The sequence below is a fragment of the Protopterus annectens genome, chromosome 7.part0 (assembly GCF_019279795.1).
Source record: "Protopterus annectens isolate FY-2018-M chromosome 7.part0, PAN1.0, whole genome shotgun sequence".
Classification (NCBI taxonomy): Eukaryota; Metazoa; Chordata; order Ceratodontiformes; family Protopteridae; genus Protopterus; species Protopterus annectens.
In genome coordinates this window covers 1,253,915,170-1,253,939,998 of record NC_056739.1, presented here as the reverse complement: position 1 = coordinate 1,253,939,998, position 24,829 = coordinate 1,253,915,170, and the positions used below count along the sequence as shown (strand labels likewise).

Here is a 24,829-nt window from a genome sequence, read left to right as displayed (position 1 = left end):
TGGGGAACTATACCCATTATTTTGCTGTGCCTCTGTCGAGCAGTGACACTGAGGTAATCCCTGGGGTATATCTGCGATCTCCCATCCATTGGTCAAGATTTCTCTTGAACAAGGCCAGCGAGGTGCTCTGCCTCACATATACCGGGATTTTATTCCACAGCATAGGGAGTCTTTGGGTGATGAATCTATCCCTCCAGCAAGTCCTATTAATAGCCATGTCGAGGTTTAAGTCTCCCGCCCTTGTGGCTCTGACGGATCTAGATTTTTGAGGTGAAGCATATTCATCAAATCTGGGTTTGACATGGCCTTGTATGTTAGGCAAAGGTCACCTCTGAGCAAGCGGTGGCGACTGAATAGAGCTGGAGTTCTTTCAGTCGGGCAGCATAGGACAGATTTTTGAGACCCTTTATCCTTTTGGTGAGGAACTTTTGTGGCCTCTCCAGCTGCTGCAAGTGTCGGGTCAGATACATTCCGAATGGGGCATTGTACTCAATCATTGGTCTGATGAGTGATGAGTATAGGGAGACTATGACCTCCCTTGATCTAGATGAGAATCCCTTCATGATAAGGTGGGCAATGTAGAAGGTCTTCCTAACTACTTTAGCTACATGGGTGTCGAATGACAGACTACTATCAACCTGGGTCCCCAGGTCCCTGATAACTTCTTCTGTGCTCAGTGGATTGCCACCTATTTGGTAGCTAGGGGTAACCTTGTTCTTCCCGAAGGGTATGACTATGCATTTTTTGGCATTTAACTTTAGGCCATGGCTCTGGCACCAGTTATCCGTTTCTGTGAGACCCTTCTGAAGGATATCTGTGTCAGATGTGTTTTCTACTATGGCGCCCAGTTTGCAGTCATCTGCAAACTTTGTCAGCCATAACCCTCCTGTGTTTGCTTGTACTTCAGAAAAGTAGATGCCAAACAAGAGTGGGCCTAGGACTGAGCCCTGTGGTACACCACTTGTGACAGGCTTTGAGTCTGACATGGCGCCAGCAACTCTGACCCTGTGGGTTCTGTCACTCAGCCAGTTTGCAACCCATCTTGTGATATATGGGTTAACATTTAAGCTGATGAGTTTTTCAATGATACCCGAGTGGGGTATTGTATCGAAGGCCTTTGCCAGATCGAGGTAGGCTGTATGGACTGCTTTCCCTCATCAATGGCTTTGGTGACTGTTTCGAAAAGTCAACCAAGTTTAGAAGGCATGATCTGCCTTTGACAAAGCCAAACTGGGATGGATCCAAAGTCTGCAAATTCCCTATGTCTTTATTTATGAGGTCCATTATGATCCTCTCCATGGCTTTGCAGATAAGGCTTGTCAAGCTAATGGGCCGGTAATTTCCAGGGTCGGTGGAGGCACCGCCTTTGTGAAGTGGGACCACAGTTGCAGTGCGCCACTCCCTGGGTACGTATCCAGAGGTAAGACTATGATTAAACAGCTGTCCTAGCTGTGGGTTTAATTCCTCGTTGAGTTCGTGGAGCACACAGCCGGGGACACCATCAGGTCCCATGGATGCTGTGTTTTTTGCTTTGGAGAGAGCAGTTCTCACTTGGGCGTTGGAGATGTTTGGGGGGCTGCAATCGCTTGGTATAGATATCTCTCCTTTTGGGGGGGAGGGAGGAGAGAAGTTTGCACTGAACCGGTCAGCCAGTATGTTGGCAATGTCTGTAGGATCAGTAATCTTCACATCATTTTGAACTAGTTCTGAGCATATCTGGGAGTTTCCTCCCAGGTTTCTAACATAGCTAAAGAAGGCCTTATGATTGTCTTTTGAGTCTTTAGCTATTTTTCTCTCAAAATTTGCTTTGGATGATTTTATGAGCGCTCTTAGTTTTTTACTTATAGTGATCAAGGGTGTCTTACCTTTTAAGGATTTTGCTCTATCTTGTAGTAGCTTCCTCCTTTTGTTGTAGAGTTTGTTTATGGCTGGGGTCCACCAGACTGGACGCTTGCCTTTGGTACAAAGAGTCTTTGTTTTGCTTGGGATTGCCTTATCCATGCAGTCCTGCAGGTGCTGGTAGAAGGCATTTGTAAGTGATTCAGCGGCTTGAGTACTGTTTTCTGCCGGTTCGGGGCCTTAAAGGAGACCACACTAGTCTTTAGAAGTGTGAAGTCGGCTTCGAGAAGTTCTTTACTGTGGTCTTTTATTTCAGGTGGGGTGGGATGAGGACCTCCAGCGAGATTAGTTTGTGATCTGATCTCACCAGTGAGGGGTATACTTCGGTGTTGAACATTGTGCTCCCATGTTCGTGATGATGAGATCAAGTATGTTTTCTCCGCTTGTGGGGATGGTGACTAGTTGTTCCATGGCATTTGAGTTTATGAATTCCAGGAACTTTTGGGCTAGGGTGTTTGGGCTTGAGTAGTGTTCCCAGTCTATATTAGGGTAATTGAAGTCACCTAGTATGATGGTGTTTGGTGATACATTTATCCCCTCTAGTGTTTTCAGGAAGGCCATGTGAGGTTCCTGAGTTTGTGAGGGTGGCCTGTAACATGCTACAATTTGCAGAGCAGTCTTGCCTATGGTTAATTGCACCTGGATGGTCTCCGATGCATCGTGCGTTGCCACCAGTCTTGAGGTGTGGGTGTCCTTGATGAATATGGATACCCCCCCCTCCTTTCTTGGCATTGTCCGGATTTTGTATTTCTTAAATTACTTCTACCTATCTTATACACCACTCTTCTATGTGCAAAGTCTCAGTACAAGGCTCGTAAATTTAATGTTTGTGAATATCAATACAAATTTTATTATATTCACTATTATGCTGTGCATTCACTGAAACTGCATTTCTCTCAGGGCCTCCACTGAAAAGGGGCACCTCAGCAGAGTCGGACATTCCCAGTAAGCAAATGTCAATAAATAAAACAATGAAACTGGTACTGAAACTCAAAAAACAGTTGTACATTTAAGCATTTTCTTAAAGAAGGATTTGGGCTCATCTATGAATGCTGCAAAGCTGAAGAATGGCAGACAGCCTGAAAACATTTGAGGAATAGAGGACATTGTCAGACTGAGGAGAGAAGTTAAAGTCCTAGCTACTTTTTTTTTTTTTTTTTACTTTTTCCAACTTTTTTCAATTGAAGCAATATTGAAGCAATATTAGCAAGGTGGTACAAACAATGCATAATCATCATGCATGATACACTAAACAATATCTCTGCAGGTGTATCTTTTTCGTTTTAATTTAGTACTCAAAAATGTTGTAAATCTGATCCAAGTACCAAATATTACAGTTTTCCTTTACTTAGTTTGTCTCCCCTATTCCCATAACATTCTGCATTTTTCTATTTTTATTTAAAGACTAAGCAAATTAAACTAATTAAACATGTAATTTGGCCTACGTTGTTCTTATCTCTTTCTTCTATCGAACAGTTCATTCATTCATTTAGTTACTTAAGACGTTTGGTGTTGCATTTCTAAAATAATCTGATCCCATTTTTTCCATTTAATTGACAGGTGTTATTTCCTTGATCCCTGAAATTTCAGCTCACATTCTCTCCATTCTTGCACGAGTATTATCAGGTCCTTTATCTTAGGTTGTTCTGACCTTTCTTAGCTCCTAATAAAATAAACTATTACTGCCTTTACATACTTCAATTTCTATAAAGATTTCACTCAATTTAATAATTCATTTCTTGTAACTGCCACCCTAGTACTTTTGATATTAAATCCTGTATATTAATGAGAAAATTATTAAGTAAAAAACAATTCCAAAAAGTACAGTTGTGCAAGTAAACTCACCATAAAAGTAGATGCTCCTAATGATCACTGCAGTATCCTTAGCTATACGAGCTACACCCTGCATGAGATATAACAAGCCAACCAGCTTCTAAAGCTTCAGGGCATCTTCTATGCATCAAAACAGTTAGTCAAGCTGAGATAACTGAAAATACAGATCTGGGCACCAAGCCCTTTAGAGCTTTCATGCCAACAGAGAATGAAACTAAACCCTGAGAGAACACTGCTAGGAAAAGAAAAAAATACATCTGGCATAAAAAGACACAAAAACAAGGGGGATGGAGGGAGGGAACAGTTACTGTTGCAGTGATCATTCAAACATCTACTATTTTGGTAAGTTTACTTACACAATTGTATTATGTTCTTCATATTGATCACTGCTGCAGTAGCCTTATTAAGCTATATGGGTAAATCATCACAGCTTAAAAACAACTGGGAGGTGGAAGAAGGTTCCAAGAGCCCCTGGAGAACCGTCCTGACAACACTTTCCAAAAAGGCCATAGATGAAGTCAAGACCCTGTTAGAGTGAGCCTTGATCCTGCCAGGAATTGTTTTGTTGTGGTGGAAATAACAAATGGTAGTAGCCTAAGACAGCTATTTGGAAAAAGTCTGCTTTGAAACAGACTACCTGTTCTTCATACCTTAACAAAAATGCACAACTGATCAGAAGTCCTGAAAGATTCTGTTGTGTCAAGATAGTACCCAACTTGTCTGTGGCCATCCAAGGTATGAAGCATCCTTTCTCCCTCATTTTAGGGTTCTGGAAAGAAAACCTGGCTTATGGTAAACTCAGATACCACTTTTGACATAAAAGAGGACTTCTCAAGAAACGCTGTCTCTGTGGAAAATAAGAAACTTTGACCCACTATAACAGCTTGCAACTCCGATACTCTTCTTGCAGAGGTCATCGCAATCAGCAAAACTGTTTTCCTTGTTAAGAACCTCAAGTCAGTCAGATTTGGGTCAAATGGAGCACGTTTCAGCTTCTCTAACATAAAATTAAGATCCTAAGGAGGATTTCTGGAAGGATTCTTATGAAGCAACCCTTTCAAAAACATTTTAACATTAGATTACATTGAAAGAGGGGAATCCATGGGCAGACATGCTGAAATAGCCAACAAATGAATCTGGACAGAAGAGTAAGGCAGGCCATTGGAAAGTAACTCTCACAAATACTGTAGAACATAAGAAACACTAGCACCAAATGGGTGTTGGTTGTTTTGCTAGCACCAACTAGAAAACCTTTTTCCATCTGCTTGTAACAATTTTCTAGTAGCAATTTTTTTTTACTCCATTAATATCTGCTGTATCTCTTACAGATATCTAAGAGGAGATCTTAATCAAGTATATAGGGCATTTAAAGACAACTACCCCTGGGAATGTTTGAGGTTATCAAAAAGTACTAGAGAATCATCAGACAACCTATGTAGAAGATTCTATAGGAATGAGAAGTGTACTAATTGGTTCTCTGACAGAGTAGCTGATGCATGGAACAGACTACCAAATTACATTAAAGCAAGTACTAGTTTAGATATTTTTAAGAACAGTCTGGACACATATTATGGGACCAGGTGTTTTGGTATACTGGCAAGCTAGAAGGTAATTAATGCCTGTGCTTGAAATATTTTTATCTATGTATGCTGTATGTCCCTGAAAACAGATACCTAAAAGGTAATAAGACAGTATCATCCAAGCACTCAGTTGTTGTTTGGAATCAGGCTGTATTAAACACCCCTGTCCTTGTGTGAGTAAATCCAGCCTATGAGGAAACTTGTGGTAGTTGGCACTGGTCGATTCCAAAACAAGGACTGACCACTGTTGCCTGGACCAGAATGGAGCCCTTCTGAATCTTCAGAAATACCCAAAAGATCAGTGGAAAGGGTGGAAAAAGCATACAGGAACATTTCCTGCCTAAGGTGAGGAGAGGAAGGGAGAGAGAAAAGACTTCTGTCTTTCAGTCCTTCTCGCATGGAGTTTATTTTTTATTTTAATTTATTTTACATTTGTTAACTGGGATAATCCAACCTGACCAGGTCCATTCTCAGTGGAGGCCCGGAGAGAAAAGCTCCACAATTAGACAGATTAAGTAACAAAAATAGACAAACAGACAATAATAGCACAGGGACATGCGTAATAACAATAGTGAGCTTAAACTGCCCCAATAAACTATGAAATAATTACAAGTCTACAAGTCTAGACCTTATAGTCATGTTATTTCAACAGTAGGAAGATTAGGAAGGAGGCAAAGCGGAATAAAGAAATACAGTCATCTTTATGTTATACATGGGCAAATCCAGGCGATTTGAGTGATTTTTTGAATTGTGAGATAGTAGAGGAAGAAGTTATAGAAGTGGGGAGGTTATTCCAGTTTTTAGCTATGGTATGAGAGTATAGAGCTTTCCCTGCAGTATTGTTGGCACTAGTTATACAGAGGAGAGATTTATTGGTAGAATAGTAGGAAAGTAGTTATTGTAGAGCTGGAGTTTTGTCAGGGTACTTCAGGATGTTGAAGGCACTGACTAGCTTATTTGTAGGTGAATAGTTGAGGAAATTCTAGCCATTGAATATCCCTAAGTGCCTGGCAGTGATGGGTTCTGAAGGTAGAGTTGTTGGCAAATTTGGCAACTTTTGTTAGAACAGGACTCAATTTTGTCAAGGTCAGTTTTTCTAATGTGGGTCAGGATTGGTGCTGCATACATAAGGATTGACAGTAGGTGAGTTTGAGCTAAGGTGATTTGTGCTTTGTCTGTCAGAAAATTATTGTATCTATAGAGAGTTCCCATTTTTATGGACTTTTTGGATGGTCTGAGCAATATGGACATAAAAAAACAAAGATTTTTGTCTATTTCTACCCCAAGAAGCTTAGTATGGGCCATAGAAGAGATAACAGTGCCATTTCTACGGGTGACAGAGAAAGTTAGGGGAGTAGATTTAGATTTATTAGGGGTGAACAGGAGTAATTTAGTCTTATTGGGGATGAAAATAAGTTGGATGTCAGTAATCCAGCTTTCAACAGAGGTAAAGGATTCTTGGGTCAGCTGCTATAGGGTGGTCAGAGATGGGGCCGAGCAGATAAGCATAGAGTCATCCGCATACTGTATAAAAGTGTGGCCTGTTGGGTGGCGGTATGTAGGTTGTTTGTGAAGACAGAAAAAAGTAGTGGGCCCAGGATTGAGCCTTCTGGTACACCTATGGTAGTTGAAAATAGAGGACATAGTTCACCTTGCCATTGGACAGATGGCTGTCTGTCTGAGGGATAGTTTTTGAACCAGAAGATGGCAGAGGGGGCAAATGATAGGGAGGTTAGAACATCTAATAGTTTTGTGTCTGAGACCATGTCAAAAGCTTTGGAGAGATCTAAAAAGATAGCAGATACATCATTATTGTTGTTTCTATGCTGGTTAACCTGATTAGTAAAAGAGAGAAGAGCGGTAGTTGTGCTGTGGTGTGGGCAGAAGCCGTATTGACTGGTGGAGAAGAGCTTGTGTGTGTTCAGGAATTGCATAACTTGGGAGCGAACACGTTTCTCAAGAATTTTGACACAGAACTTTGTTAGTTGAGTGTTTAAAAAGGAGGTGAAAGTCTACCTTTGAAGTTCCACACATTATCAAATCTTGGAAAAAACCCTGATTTAGTTCCAATTTAAGACAATGTCTTGGTCCTAACTCAGCTTGGCTGCCACACAGTTTTGCTCTGACAATGTAAGATGCCTGTAGAATGGGATTGTGCTGTAAGGCTATATCCCATATTAACATGGCTAGCCTGCATAGGGGGTGAGATCTGTTCCTCCTTACCACACCACTATGGTATTGTCTAGCTCCACTTGTAAAGATCCTGGGGACCACAGATGCATATATAAGAGCTAGCATCTCTTAGGTCTGCCTTTCTTGTTCCAAAGTCCCTGCAGTTTTATACCCATTGATGCTGCTACACAAGCTATGTCCGAGGCGTCTGTTGAGACGGACTGCTTTGCTGCAGGAGGAGAGAATGGGAGCCCACCAACTGATTTCCTTTTTCACAAATCCCACAACTCTGATTTGAAAAGACAATTAGTGTTGATACTGGGACCAAATAGATTTCAGATATCATTGCATCTTTCTCATTTGGAATCTTGCAAGTGATATCATGAGAATCATGGAAGCAAAGAGGCCAAGTACTGTGAGGTATTACCTCTCTCTGACCAAAGTTTGAGTGGAAAACCCCTGGAATAGATTTAAATATAGATCTATTTTTTTTTCCTATGGAAGAAACGTTTTGTACCAAAATGCCTAGCAGGCACCCGAGAAATACAATCCTTTGGGAAGGAGTCAAGAGAGACTTTTGAATGTTCTCTTGGAAACCCGTCATGCATGGGAGAGCTCTTAGGTGACCGTTCTGACACTTTTTGCAAAAGACTATGCAAAGATAAGCAAGCCATCTAAATGTGGAAAAATGTGGATACCCTCTAGCCTGCAGTACACTATTTCAGAAGCTAGACACTTTGTGAACACCCTTGGAGCAGATCAAGAGTAAGGCAGAAATCAAATAACATGATCCAAACACAGCCTTAAGAAACACCTGAAATCTGGACGAATAGGAATGTGATGATATGCATCTTTTAAATCTACGGTTACTAGAAAACTAAAATGAGGAAGAAGGGGCAACAGGTTGTGAAGTGAAAGGATTTTGAACTTGGGCACTTTCACACATGCATTGAGGAAAGAAAGATCCAGAAAGTATAGTTGTGTACACTTACGTAGATGTTAGAGTGTATTCACTGTTGCAGTCATCACATTTGGGTTATCTGCTTGCAGTAGTCCTCAGTCGGCCTGATCAACAAAGTCTTGGTTCCTGCGTCGGTTGCTGTCTCAGCTTCCATGACGTCAGGTAGTCAAGGGTATAAAGCATGCAGCCGACGCCATTACATCAGTTTTTCTTGCCCCAGATGTCAGGTGCCCCCATAATGGGAAGCAACTGTATATACATAAGGTTACACCTCCAACAAAAAAGCAAATACACCAAAAAGCTTTAAACATAGTAAGAATAGAGGTATAGCCAATAGAAGTCAGGGGGCTGGAGGGAAGGTAACTAGGACTGCAACAGTGAATACACTCGAACATCTACATTTATGGTAAGCTATGTTCTTCATGTTTCACTGTTGCAGTCATCACATTTGGGTAGATTCCCAAAGCTAAGGATGGGAGGAGGTAATTAGGACCAGCTATAAGGCCCTGCAAGACTGCAGTGGCAAAGCCAGCTCTGGATTTAAAGAAAATTGGCAAATGGCAATGCTTGAATGTATGTACAGAACTCCAGGTAGCAGCTTCTAGGATTGTCCCTGGTGGGGACACCGCTGAGAAAAGGCTGTAGAGGTAGATGCAGCCCTGGTGGAATGTGGTCTAATCCCGTGTGGGGTAGGTTTTCCATGGTGCTTATAGCAGAAATTAATGCATTGGCCTATCCATTTAGAAATGGTTTGCTTTGAAATGGCCTTCCCCTCTGCCCCTGCAGCAAATGCAACCTGCAGTTGTTCAGATTTTCTGAGAGGTTTAGTCCTGTCCAAATAAAATCTAAGTTGTCTGTGCACATCTAAGGAGTGCAGTATTCGCTCCCCTTTGTTCTGTGGATTAGAAAAGAAGGTTGTCAGATGAATGGACTGATTAAGGGCCATGCTGGATACCACCTTGGGCATGAAGGAGGGATTTCTCCTGAAGGACACCCTGTCCACATGAAACATGATGAAAGGCTCCACTGTCATGAGGGCCTGTAATTCAGACACCCTTCTTGCTGAAGTGATGGCTAAAAGGAAGGCTGTTTTCCAAGAAAGGAATTTCAACTCTGCATTTGCAGGTGGCTCAAACGGAGGAAGAGTGAGTTTTTCCAATACAAAGTTAAAATCCCAAGCTGGAGTAGGGGCTCTCCTGGGTGGTCTTAAGTTTTTGGCCCCCTGAGGAACTGTTTCAGCAGTGGATGAGAGAAGATGGGTGGGTTCTGTGTTATAATGAGCTGAAATGACTGAGGCTTGAAATTTGATGGAGGAAAAGGAAAGGCCCTTGTGCAGCATCTCAGTTAAGTATTGAAGAATCTGAGGTAAATTTGGCGCTCCTGTGCCCATCCCCTGAGCTTGGTTCCAGGAACAGAATCTTTTCCATTTTCCAGCATAGGAATTTCTAGTACTAGGCCTCCTTGCCTCCAGAATGACATCCAACACTTGCTTATTGAGGGATGGAAACAGAGAAATTAGGTAATTAACCAGGCTGCCAGGTTCAGGGTTTGAAGCTGTGGGTGCACAATCTGGCCCTCCTGCTGGGATAGCAGGGCAGGGGTCTGAGGCAAGTGCCATGGTACCAGCAGTGACACACTGCGTAGAAGGGGGTACCAGTGTTGGCGTGGCCAGCCTGGTGCAATCAGTATCGTCCTTGGCTTGTCCTGTTTGATCTTTAGTAGTACCTCGGAGAGGAGGGGCAGAGGGGGAAAGGCATAAACTGATAGGTTTTTCCAGGTGAAGTACAGGGCATCCACTTTCCAAGCTTGTTTGTGGGGAGTCCTTGTGCAGAATTTTTCCAATTGGTAGTTCTGGGGGGAGTCAAACAGGTCTATATCTGGGCTCCCCCCATTTGTTTCTCAACATATTGAATATCTTTGGTTCCAGTTTTCACTCATGTGGGTCCATGAGATTTCTGCTTAGGTCGTCTGCCAGTGTGTTTAGCTTTCCTGACAGGAATTGAGCCTGTAGGTGCATTTGGTAGCTCAAGGCTGTGTTCCACAGACCCATGGCTAGTCTGCAGACAGGGTATGAGTGGGTTCCCCCCTGCTTGTTTATGTACCACATAACAGTGGTGTTGTCTGTCTTTACCATTAATTGTCTTGGAAGGATGTGGTCCTTGAAGGCTGTCAGAGCATTCTGTACAGATATTTCTTTTTGATTGATGTGCAGGTGCATTTGACTTGGGTTCCATTTGCCCAGAATGCACGTCCCTGCCAAGTGAGCCCCCCATGCATAGTCTGATGGGTCTGTTAGGGTTTGGGGGGCAGGGGTTAGGAGTGAATGGCAGTCCCTTGTTTTGGTGACAGGCATCTGCCCACCAAAGGAACTCTATCTGTAGACAAGGAATGATAGGAATCATTGCTTCTAGATCCTGAGAATGTTGACACCATAGGCTTTTTAGATACCACTGTAGTTTCCTCATATGCCGTCTTGCATATGGAATTAGTAGAATGCAGGAGGCCATAAACCCCAGGGCCTGCAGTATTTTCCTTGCAGATGGCTGGGTCTTTGTGGCTAGTAGTTGGAAGTAGGTTGTCAAATTAACTTGTTTTTCTGGTGTGAGAAATGCCATCTGGGAAGTTGTATTCAAGCTTGCTCCCAGGAATACAATTTGTTGGCAGGGTAAAAGATGTGATTTCTTTTCGTTTAAGGTGTACCCCAGAGAAGTTAGCAATTTCTGTACAAATGCCAGATGATTCAATAGCATGTCCTGGCTTTCTGCCTGAATTAGACAATCGTCCAGGTATGGATATATTTGGATATTTCTTTGCCTGCAAAATGCAATGACTGGAGCTAGGCACTTTGTGAATACCCTGGGAGCAGAAGATAAGCCAAAGAGCAGCTTCGAAGCGTAGGTATCTTCTGCAGGATTCCCTTATTGGGATGTGCAGGTGGGCTTCCTTTAAATCCAGTGTTGCCAACCAGGCATCCTTGCCTAGCATAGGAAGCAGCTGGTGAAGTTAGCATCTGGAATTTTGGATTCACCAAAAATGTGTTTAGGATAGACAGGTCCAGTATAGGACGCCAAGAGTTGTCTTTTCTGGGCACCAGAAAAAGTCTTGAGTAAAAACCTTGCCCCTTTTCCTCTTCTGGAACAGGTTGAATAGCCCTGATGCTTAGGAGAGCGAGAATTTGCTTTGGAGCCTCTGCCCACTGATTTGGGGGTAGGTCTGGTCAACCGTTTGGGGTTGGTAAGGAGTGAAAGTGGAATCTGTATCCTTGGGAAACTATATTTAAAACCCATTTGCCCTGGGTAATGAGTTCCCAATTTTTTGCCTGCCGGGCAATCTTTCCCCTAAGGGAACAGTCAGTTAGTTGTGCAGGGCTTGGAAGATTTAAAGTGAAGTCATTGAGACAGTTTACCATAGGGGGAGTCTTACCACTCCCTGCTTTGGAAGTGGGAGCCTCCCACTGCTTAGCCCTGTGAGTACCTTGGGACTGAAGCCTGGGTGTTCTGCTGGTTCTGGGTTTGGACTGAGAATGCCTGAAGAGGCAGGAAAGGACCAATTTTTAAGAGAGTCAATGCCTACTAAATCTGGGAGGCTGTACTTGCAGGAAATCTAACAGTTTGCATAGATTTAGCTTTTTCCTCCATCTTTTTAAGTACTTCTGCTTTGTTGCCAAACAGGTGGTCTTGGTTTAAGGGACCATCCAGCAATTTAGCTTTAACATGATCTGGCAAAGATTGCTCCCTTAAGCCAAGCATGCCTTCTACATACAGACCCAGTGACAGCTGCCCTGCAAGATGCTTCTAGTGAATCAAAACCACATTGCAAAGTATGTTTTCCAACTTGTTCAGCAGAATGCATTAAATCCTGTAAATCTTTATTTTCAGCACAGTCAGGAATCAACATCATTTTCTGTTTAAGCAATCCAATAATATGCTGCTGATACTTTAACATATGAAACTGGCAGTTTAAGGCCCTAATGGCCAAGGTTGCAGAAGTGTATAGCTTCTTACCCCATCTATCCATCGCCCTGGAATCTCTATCAGAAGGGGTAGGATTTTTGGCAGTAGTAGCCTTAAGTCCCTTAAGTCCCTTTGAAATGGTCTCAGCATCCGTAGTACGATTTTTAAAAAGGAACTTGTGAGAGTCAGGAACCCTGTAATATCTATCAGGTTTTCTGGGAGCAGGAGGGTAAAGATTCAGGGGCCAAGCTAGATTCCGAAAAGGCATCATCAACTATGTCCAGTACAGGGGGGATAGCTAAAGGCCTGTGTTGGGGCAGGAGTAAGAAATCCCTAAGCCTCTTTTTAGAGTCAGAGTAATCTTGGCTTTCCCAGCAAAAATGTTCCCTAAGAGAATGCAAGGTTTCACCAAAAGAGAAATCCTCTGAAGGGGAAGCAGAGGGAATAGAGTCCTCTGCATCAGAATCCTCATAGGTAGATGAGGGTAAATCCTGGTCTTCAGAGGAAACAAATTTCAGAATCCTAATCAGAAGAATCATAAGCAAAGTCAGTCCTAGGTCTCAGAGGGGGAAGGTTGGCTTCCCCTGATTAAAGTAATAAGGTCTTCAACCATTCTTATTTGTTTTTTAGGCATAGAGGCCTGACCATGCAGTCTGGGCGTCGGCTTTCTAGGCATGGATTGAGTTTTAGACCTTGAAGAAGAAGATGACGTTGGTTTAATATGCAAGTCAGTAGGCTTGAAAACACCCTCAGAAGCCAGTGCCTGCATAACGTCTCCAGACCCATCCAAGGTAGAGACATCCGCTGGTTCCATAGCTGAAGCATCTCGCAGCATACCGGACTCCAAACGGGTCTCGGTAGAGGCATGCGAATCTGAAGTAGCTGGTATCAGGGCCTGCGAAAGCACCTCACTGAGTACCGGCGAACTGGTGACTACCTTAGGAGAAGCGTTGGCAGCTTTGGACCTATGCAGTCTGTCTCTGTCTTTATCTCTGCGTTTTTTCATAATATCGGTAGTCTGGTGGCTTACCCGAAGCCGTATCTGGATAACTGAACAGAGTACCAAAATATTTAGAAGTCTAAATAAACAGACGATGAATAGTTTGTTGTTTAACTAAGGCACAAAACTGACAGCGGGGTACGTCGTGGTCAGGGAGGAATGCAGTATGAATGAAAATCTTTGAGGTATTTCCTTTCAACAAGCAATACAATTATTGACTTTTACTGACATCGGTTTAGAGCAAGAAAAAGTTTCCCCAACGGGGTGCTTAGCTTAGTTGAAGACTTCGGTTCTGAAACTCGAAAACGAAAATTTCAGGAGTCGGCCGACCGGCACTTGTGAACTGCTTCGGGCGCCGCACGGCAAGAAAGACTGATGTAATGACGTCGGCTGCATGCTTTATACCCCTGACTACCTGACGTCATGGAAGATGAGACAGCAACCAACTCAGGACCCAAGACTTTGTTAATCAGGCCGACTGAGGGCTACTGCAAGCAGATAACCCAAATGTGATGACTGCAACAGTGAAACACTAAGAACGTCTGGTCTCCACAACTTTTCTTTCTTTAGCACTAAAAACATTCTTGAGTAAAATCATTCCCCTATATGAGGGGAGGTACGAGGAACAGCTTCTTCTACCTCCTGAGACAGCATATGATGGACAACAGGAGGAAAGGGAAGGATTTGGTCTAGCTGAGGAGGAGGAATGCCCTGGAAAGAAGGAATTTCCTCCCACTGCCATCTATATCCTAGATGGATCACATCAGCATCCATTTGTCTGAAACCATCTGTTGCCGAAGACAGAAATGGAGATTCAGACTTTCTGGAAGGGATAAGAGACTGTCAGGGTGGGGGAAGTCTCAGTCATTCTGACTTGTTTGATTGACTTTTGCTCTAGGGTGTTCCTGTTTTCTTTTTGGAACCTCCCTCCCATTGCTTTTTAAATGTTTGCTTACCAGCATTTTGAGGAGGCTGTTTACTTTGTTGCTTGCAAAAATGATGAAAAGGAACATTGAATCTCTTGTAAACTTTGCAGAAGGAAGAGGACTGAAAAACCTGAGCAATTTCTTGAATCAGTTTACCTCTCCCATCATACTTTTTGATAACCTCTGCAGCAGAGGGTCCAAAAACTAAATCTGTATCCAAGGGAGAATTTAAAATTTGATTTTTGATATCTTCTGGGAGGTTCTGAAAGCACGCCAGGCAAACTCCTTAAAACAGTTCCAGTGGCAGCAGCTCTGGCAGTAGTATCTACAGAATCAAACATTTCAATCAATGAGTAGCAACTTGTGAAACAAAAAACAAAACTAAAGCTACACAATGCTGATTTTTACTCGAGGAAACTGAAGCAAGACCATTCTTCATCCTTTCACAGTCAGGATAAACATGAGCCTGACAGTTTAGAACTTTAAAAGTTGCAAAAGCTTAAACTTTTTCCCCAAACTTAACATAAGCTTTATCTTATCTGAAGGAGGAGGATTAGAATTAACCAAATTCTTGGCAGCAGCTAGATCTACAAAGCTATAGCTACTGAGCCAATTCTGGGACTGGTGTATAAAAATTTGAAAGACTGAGGAACTTTGTGCATTCTGTTTTCTTTGGGACAGCCAGTTTTGGTCATCATGGAAACCACAAGCTGCGACAAAAACATCCTCCAGTGCTGACACGGGGGGGTAATGTTCTGGTCATTCCAGTTGTAGCAAATCATAACATTTTCTAAGGGACTGAGAAATCTCATTATTTCCCAGTGAAGACAAGGATTCATTCGAGGAACAGTCCCAAGGAAAAAGGGAAAATCAAATACTGCACTCTCCTCAGAATCTGACTCAGAAACCTAAGGAGAAAACACTCTTTCCTATCACATTGCCCTACAGATTCCAATTCTTGAACATCTTCAGAAAAAGGCTTTATTGGCCTGAATGTATCCATAGAAACTTAAAAAGAAAAAGTAAAAAGTCATATGCATTCATTAATCATATAACTGAAATACTTGATGTCCTTACGGGGTCCATTTTCAAATATCGCACGGGCCTCTATTACAGAAGGTTTAAGGTATTGCACAGTTAAAACTCTAGCTTGGCTAGGTTTTCCTTGTAGTTTTAACTTATTGGTTTGTCTGTGTGAACTTTCTACACTTTGGTTTGAATATAACCCATACAGCTAAGGTTACTGCAGCAGTGATCAATATGAAGAACATTGTATGGTGCCAGGTACCTATCTGGTCCTAGTTACATTTCCAGCATACTTGAGTTGCTTCTGAAAACAGTTTAATAATTTACCTGGAATATAAAAGTATGTGTACACACACTTCCCCCACAAGGATTCTGAAATTTCTTAGATTTATGACTTTATGGGTATTACAAATGTCACTCCATTGCTCCTCTGTTATTTGTGACCCTGTCAGCTTTTCTCAATTTCATAGTAGTTTCATGTTTGAACTGGTCAATACTGCATATAATCTGCTTACTGACGTCTTATTACAGGCTTCAGATGTTGTAGCCTCTATTAATCTGATCAAGTCCAGTCCTTGTAACTATTTATTCTGTATTTCTTTTTCACATATTTCTAAGATATTTAATGGTTTCCTGTTCCTTAGGATATCATTTCTTTAGGTTTCCATCTATCTGTAAATTCTGTGTAACTCATTCTTTTTTCATTTATTCATACCTGTTCCCAACAGAGAATTTTCTCTTCTCTAATCCACCACCTAGTTAAAGACACATTTATATTTATCTTTTGTTTCACCAGTCCAATGGGGCAGAGTTCAAGCCTCCAGAGTAGGAATTGCATTGCAATATTACAATTTCATATATTAGTAGAAATACATTTTAAATGTTCCCTATCACTTCTTCTATCAATTTCTAGGGACAGTATATTTACTTTTTGTACCAATTCATTATGCCCCTCTGTGTGAGACTATCATAGCTTTCTGGTTTGGATTGCAGCTGGAAATTTGAAATAAATAAGCTAGTCTCAGCTGAGTTGCATTATAATAGTCTTATAAATATTGCAATGCATGACCTTCTTTGTTTGCAAGTACATTTTACTCCAATTAGCCCTTGTTCTTTTATCTTCCTAAATAATTTTAATCTCTTTCTGAAAGATGTTCCAAAAACGTTCTCCTGGGTTGAAAATGTTTGTCCTACATATTAAGGGGACTGCACACATTTTTATATAATGGATCTTTTGTTCAAGATCTGCCATCATAGTTTTCCCATTTTTAATTTGTTTCAAGATTTTCCCTTTTGTGCATCTCCATGTTTCTTTGGAAGTGTTCACAGTTTTTTTTTCTTTTTTGCTAGCTACTCTCCAGGTATCTCATTCTCTAGTGACCCCACAAGTATGGGCATGTTTGTACCAGCTAATGACTAGTTATGTAGCTTACATGGATAGCCTTAGTTTTATTCTCATTAACGTATATCCTGATATATCTGTAAACTGTTTCAATATCGTAAATAGTTCAGATCTCTCTCTTTCTTTGTTGACAAGTCATACTATCAAATCACCTGCAAACAAAGCTAATTTTTCTTCCTTTCCATACCAATTTCATCCCTTTATTTTATCGTCTTATCATTTGTGTTAATGGTTCTAAATAGACTGCAAATAGCAGTAATGAAACAATATAATACATCTATCCTGTACAAATCTGCATTGTCTAAGTTAAGTCCTGATAAAAGTTTTGCCATTCATTTTGCAATAATGGCTATAAACATTTTGTAATGGTTCAGTATGAAAATAGGACAAAAATGTTGGATTTATTGGCTCTTTATCCTTTTTTGGTGTCACTAAAACGACTGCTTTTTCCCATGATGTTGGATTCTTTCTCTTATCATACCATTAAGTAATTTCTATCAAATTGTTGAAATTCTCTTTCACCTCCCTCCCCAACTCTACCAATAAACCATCAAACCTAGATCATTTATTACCTGAAGTCTTATCTGCTCTTTTATTTCCTCTCTTAAACACACCATTACATATTTTCCTTCTTCATTGAAATCCTTTTTTTCTTTCTTGTCAGTCTCTACTTTTTTGAGAAGTGCATAATCCTTTACTGAAGCTACAGACATTTGCACTATCTTATCCACTTCTTTTGAAATGAGACCTAGCTAGTCTTAGTGTTGAAACTAGCTTAAGCCTAGGACTACATCATATTGGTAGAAGAGGTGGACAAGATCACCCTTGGAATTAATGCTGCATCATGTGATATTGCTACTGCATGAAAAAATTCTAAATGTGGTAATTAAGCATTTTCTAAAAAAAAAAACTTACCGAAGAAGAATGGTGACGTTCTTTGTGAATTCTTTGCAGCTGTGACAGTGTAATAAAATCAGCTTTACAATGTGCTGGCTCTAAGCAAAGATAAATACATTAAACATTTACTGTAAATAAAAATTTCAAATCACCTTCAGTAAAGAAAAAAATCCTACAGTAATATATTTCTGGTATTTATCACTATTAAGATAACTCTGTTTAACAACATTCCACATAAACATTAGAACGGCACTAGACAATACCATTAGCATATCAGTTCATCTTGAGAAATTGAGTAAAGCTTTGAACCTTCACCTGTACCCTGTATCTCCTTTAAAAATAATGCAATAGTAAAGCACAAATTTTCTTCTGGTGCACATTAGCTGCACAGAGTGGAAAAAAAAACTTCTCTGCTCCCACAGAAATTTCACATATGACAGTAGATACCATACGTCAGTGACTCTCTAAGCAGCAGCCCTGAATGGGGAAGCAGGTAAGATTTATTTTACCTTTGTAATAGTTACTGGCCGCACACTGCCCACTGAGGGTGAAAGGTCATCAAATAACAAACTGATACGACTGAAGCAAAACAAACTTTTGAAAACAAAAAAAGACCAAGTGGTTGAAGAGACTGCAACACCAGATTTATTCACCAACTGAATGGAGGACAAAGCAAGTAAACTTTAAGCGCTTTTCGCCTGCTCACACACAGACTTCTACAGAAGTTACAAATACAATCAATTAAGCATACTTAAATAGTAACCAGCTGTAAAAAATGCGGGAAACTGTCATATGATTAAATGATTAATAAAAATACATTGGCTTGAACCCTGATCTTTGTTGTTAGGAAGGAGCGTGAAATGTACATAAAACATTTTACATAAAAAATATGTATGTATGAAAAACATATATATATATATATATATATATATATATATATATATATATATTATTCGTGTTCGTAAAACTAACATGAATTTATTTTTAGAAAAAGGTGACAGAGAAATAGTTGTCTATCTTTGTAAGCTTTTGAGCTTTAAAATGCTCATGATTGAACATGCTTCATTCAAACCTGGGAAATTAAAAGCATTTAGTTTCAACTGCCAAATTAATTCTAGTTCTTCCAATTTAAACGATGCCGGACCTCCCCTAATGTCATTGACAAACTGGTCAATGACCATAAATTTGAACTGGTGTTGTGTATTTAAATGGACATGTTTTCTAAGGCATTGTCGATTTTGTTGTGGCTTATAGCATAAATGTGCTCATAAATTCTCTCACGGAACCTCCGTTCCATTTTACCCACATAACATGCGGGGCAAACTACACATCTTGCCAAATAGACAATGAACATGGTATTGCAATTAAATTTAGATTTTGATTTGTATTTATGCCCATTAATTTCAAAAGTATTTGTCACATCTATAAATTTGCAATAATTGCAATTTTCACACTTGAACGTCCCAGTGGTTCTAGGCACCTTCAATTGGCGTCTTTCCAGGAGTGTTTTTAAATTACTACCCCTCTTAAAAACTATTGAAGGTTTACTGCCAAGACGTTCAATCAATCCGTAATTGACTCTAAACAAATCCCAATTCTTATATACTATTTTAACTATAGAGTTACTTTGGACATTGAAGGTTGTTATAAAACTACATTCTGAATATTAATCCACAAAGAAATGGTGAAGCAACCAAGGCACAGAATGTCCTAGTTTACACACAGTCCAAGGATAAATAAAGGTAGGTAAAATCCAAGGTAAATTGATTCACTCGGGTAAGCACTTTCATTATACACATATCACTTCTTCAGACCTTCAAACAAACACTTCCTACTCAACTATATTTAAACAGTATTCAAACCAATCAAAGCAAACCAATTAATGCTAGAAGTAATTAGCACTTAAAGTAAAACCAGTCATTCTACAATATGTACAAAGTCATACTGGAAAACATTTCAAGTATAGATACGTAATAAATATTGTAACATAAAATGCATTCGTTAAAAATGAATTAGTTAAAATGATTAAAATATATATTTAATATGTTTATCTGTCTTTCATTAAAATAATTTAATTTCATTTGAACAACCTCCTATTCTTCAAAACTGGTTTCAAGGGTATTCTATCATTAAGGCCCTTTCCTTTATTAGCTCTTAATCTGATAATCCACCTAGTTTCAGAGGTCTCTGTATGGTTCCTTATATCACCACCTCTCTCATTAGGAATAATTCTCTCAATAACTGAGAACATAAAATTATGGTCATTGCCTTCAGAGGACACATGTTTGGCTGACACATGTTTGGCTAACGCATTAGTGGCAACACCATTCCTAATATTTAATAAGTGTTCCCTGATTCTAAATCTTAGCTGTCTGTCAGTCTTGCCCACATAAAATGCAGAACATTTCTGACAGCCAAGTAGACCACATGGTTCATGTTACAGATGGCTGCTACACTAAAATCATATATTCGCTTAGTGTCTGGATGTGTAAATACATTCTCATGATTTATGTATATGCATTGATTGCATCTACCACAAGGAACCGTCCCTTTTACTCCTGCCATATCTTGTCCCTTATTATGATGTGGATAGCATAACATCCTTTTCAAAGATTTCCTGTTCTTAAATATAAAACTTGGATTTTCCCCTACAACTTGTTTGATTTCTGGATTCTGTGTTAATATATTCCAGCTCTTTTTTATCACATTGGTTACTATATTCACATTGCTGGTAAAATAAGTAGAGAATCTAACAGATTCATTTTTATGTTGAACATAACCTGTTCTATCATTATTGGGCATTGAAAAATATGGCTTGCCTATACTATCTCTCCATGAAGTAGATGCATCCAGGATACCCGAGGTCATACTATCTAGTGTAACCCCTTTCATTAAATCTGCGTTTCAGACTAGTTAGTTCTTCCTAAAATTCATCATCCCTGGCTGTTAGCCTTGAAGTCCTAAAGGTTTGCCCTTTTACTACATTCTTAAAGATATGTCCTGGATGCATACTGCTTCTATGGAGTAAAGTATTTCTATGGCACTAAATGTCTGAAGAAGTGATATGTGTATCATGAAAGCGCTTACCTGAGTGAATACATTTACCTTGGATTTTACCTACCTTTATTTATCCTTGGACTGTGTTTAAACTAGGACATTCTGTGCCTTGGTTGCTTCACCATTTCTTTGTGGATTTTTATGACTTTATTGTACCTTGGTGGAGTACTTATCCTAGCTGTTTCCTGTCTAGCATTGTCTTACATTTTGAATATTGTTACCTCTGTGTTGACTGCTCTATAGGTAAATCTATTGATTCTATATCTAAAATAATACTCCCAGTATTAGATGTTGATAATATTGGTTTCAACAACGACCTTTCTCTTTTAGAAGTGACCTCTTCAATTAGGGAGTCCAGTAACTCTTCGGGGTAGCCACAGTGCAAGAACATTTGCTTCAAAAATAAACGTTCCTTAAAAAAAAAAAATCTGTATTCAAACTCGAGATACGCGAGGCTCTCACCAACTGACCTTTGACTACAGATCTTTTTTGGTGGAAAGGATGGCAACTTGAAAAATGCAAAAAAAAATTTGAATAAGTTATTTTCCAGAATATTTTAGCCGTGTAACTCTAACTCATTTTTTTCTAACCAAATATCTAAATAAGCAATAGATTCAGAATTGAAGCTATATGTAAACTGTAAAAAATCTGTTGAAGAATTAAACTTGTTTACTAACTCATTAGCTTTTACTTCATCACCATTAAATACCACAAAAATATCATCTAAATATCTAGTGTAATATAATACACACTCAGATACACTTGCATCATTAAATACAAAATTTGTTTCCCAATGGGCCATAACCAAATTGGCCACACTGGCTTCACAAGGTGAGCCCATTGCTAGTCCTACTTTCTGTAGGTAAAACCTATTGTCAAACATAAAGTAATTATTTGTCAAAGTGAGATCCAACAATTCCATTACCCTATGTATTTTGGGGATTCCGAACAAGGATGGGTATTTTGGGAATAAAGTAATCATATAGTTGAGAACTGCTTGGTCTACCCGTCCCTCTATAAAGAAGTCATTCAGACAGCATTTAATCAGATTATAAGCCCTATTTGCTTCTGATCTAGAACTCTCCTGATATGCATCACTGTTTAACAAAAGGTGCATACGATTGATGTAATCAACCTGGTCAAATACAAGTCCTCCACCTTTATCAGGTTTACAAACACGTATATCCTGTGATTGTATATATTTCACAAGGTCGTACTCATTAATATACTCATCATCATTATTAGTGAATTTGTTCTTATAGTTTAACTATCTGTCTGAAATCCAACAAACTGAAAGTTTTAAGTTCCAGGATGGATTTAGCTACAGCCATACGTTACCGTGGGACATATGTGTGACCTTTGGCCAGGAACTCTACCATATCTAAAGAAATCTCACTGGTCGAAAAATTAAACACCTTAAAATCATCATCTTTGTTAGTAATGATCTTGGGTAATTCAGGTGGTTGTTGCAGATCAGTATGCCGGAAGTCAATGTCAGATAAAAAGTTGGAATTAATTTCATAATCAATACTGACCATCTTTACTAACATCTATAGAAGGGGAAGGAACTCAGAGTGGGTTGCAAACTGACACTTACGAGAATGCCCCACGTGTAAATTATAACCGCAATAAAAGACAATTTAACCAAAATGGTCAACAGCAACAGGGTTTTCGGAAGGACAATGGTTTAGGTGCCAAAACAAAACAACAGAGATTTGGCACAGGGAACAAGAGTATACAGAGCTCCAACAAGGAGCGGATCTAGCTGTTAAGGAAGATCTCTTAGGTGTCAGTTTACAACCCACTTTTTAGAATTTATATATATGTTCCCTCTGTGTTGTCCAGTTTCATTCTTCCTCAACCTGTGGGGTTTGGATCCAAACCTCGGATCTGACTCAGCCACTTTCTATAGCCCTAGGATCCAATTTTCAAGCTCCTCCCTTAACCATAAGTGCCTCATTCCCCCAAATTAACATACATACATATATATATATATATATATACATACATATATATATATATATATATATATATATATATATATATATACACACACACACACACACATACACACATACACAGATCCGAAACAGACCGGAAAAATTTCAGGGGCTCAAAAAGGAACTCAATTCCTATAGACATATCAGTTAGGTCTTTCACATTTATGGATGGGAAAAGGAGAGAGGGGTGGTTGAGGAAGAATGAAAATGGACACCAAAGATGGAACGTTATGGTGAGTAGATAACTTCTTTATCGGATGTCATTTTCATTTGTTCCTCAACCTTTGGGAGAGAGTTCCCCAGCTACAATAACTTCAGGTGGCCATCAAGAAAGGACATTCTGGAACCAAAAGCAGCAATATTTTCAGAGACAATATTGAGTTTGTAATGTGCAACAAAGTTATGGGAGTTCAACCAAGTAACAGCCGCACAAATGTCCTCAGTCGAAACTCGGGACCAGAAGACTTGAGATGTAGACATAAATCCAGTAGAATGAGCTTTCACATGCTTAGGTAGTGGAATACCTTAGGAGGAAATTACATGAGATATGCAATCTGTAATACATATAGCCAAAGTGACTTTGGACACTGGCCTTCCCATTCTAACATTTGAGAAGGAAACAAACAGATGGATCTGTTTTTCACAAAGGTTTTATTCTTTCTAGGTAAAAACATAGTTGTCTATGAACATCTAGAAGATGAAGAGTATATTCAACTTTGTTTTAAAAAGTGGGGAAGAAAATTGGTAGGTTGATGATCTGATTGATATTGTTTTTCGGAGGCAACTTTAGGCAAAAAAAAGAAGGATTAAGTATGCAAGATCACTATCTTTGTGAAAAATCAAATACAGGGGTTTGGATGATAGCGCTTGCAATTCAGGTACCCTTTCTAGCTGAAGTGATGGTTACCAAAAAGGAACTTTTCCATGAAAGATATTTTTAAGTCTGCCTTGGCTGAAGGTTCAAAGAGAGGTTGAACAAGAGCTTGTAATATCATGTCCAAGTCCCAAGGAGGAGTGGAGCCCTTTATAGAAGGTTTAGTAAAAAGGTACACCAAAACAAACTAATCCAGAGAATTAAGTTCCTCTCAGTAAATAAATAAATGTCCCAAAACAAAAAGTCAAGGTAAACACAGCTAGGGTGCAAGTGCAAACCTTTTATTATAATCACTTGTAAAAGTAAACACTTTCACATTCTATCTCGGGTGCATCATTGGACATATTGAAACAATATTACAAATTTCACTTAACTCCCTCAATGAAACGTCATTAGTGAATGCGATTCAATCAATTATTAAATGTAAATAAAAACAAAATAAACCATTCATAAACCACATGAACTGATTAAAACACTTCATAAATCAAACCTAAGACTTGGGTACAAGATCCTTCCAAAAAATATATATGCACATAAATAATGAATGTGCACAAAAATATGTACTTAAATCTCTAGGAATAACATGATGACAACAAATTACTGCTCAATACCAGAGTTGTTTGGCTTTTGCTACATACCTACAATCAACTGCATTACTAGCTGAGTTAAGTACAAACTTGCAGCGTTAAAGATTGTACTGCAATTCATTTTTCTATTGTTTCATTGAATACTGTGGTCTCTCTGTCTCTGCAGTTAGTGGGGGCTATTGTTTCACTTCATTGATATTCAGTGTTAAACTCTCAGCCTAGAAGGTTTCTCTGTATTTATAAGTGAGTCACAGATCTTTGAATTTATTACTGCTCAATACCCGAGTTGTTTGGCTTTTGCTACATACCTACAATCAACTGCATTACTAGCCGAGTTAAATACAAACTTACAGCGTTAAAGATTGTACTGCATTTCATTTTTCTGTCTGTTTCATTGAATATTGTGTCTGTCTCTCTCTGTAGTTATTTATTTTTCTATTTAATTGTTTCATAGAATACTGCGGTCTCTCTCTGTCTCTGTAGTTAGTTACCCGCCCACCCAACGTGGTCTTGTTTTAGTATTAATTTTGGTGGCTTTGGAATTGCCTGCCCCTCCTGTAAATTTGTGTTTGAACACTCCTCCTGGGTCTATCTCATTTGCCCACTCAGCAGAATACAGTGAGATCATATTTTGACTTCAGACACTCCTACTAGTCCCATCA

The 24,829-nt window shown here is 39.5% G+C and overlaps 1 protein-coding gene across 1 annotated transcript in view; it reads right to left on the bottom strand.

Moving 5' to 3' along the window:
* The window catches only part of ZWILCH (zwilch kinetochore protein), a 1,326,642-nt gene that overhangs the window by 721,046 nt on the left and 580,767 nt on the right, over positions 1 to 24,829 (bottom strand). Inside the window, exon 6 of the mRNA XM_044077868.1 lies at positions 17,668 to 17,747. Within this exon, the coding sequence (XP_043933803.1) occupies positions 17,668 to 17,747 (80 nt within the window). The remainder of the gene's footprint in view (positions 1 to 17,667; positions 17,748 to 24,829) is intronic.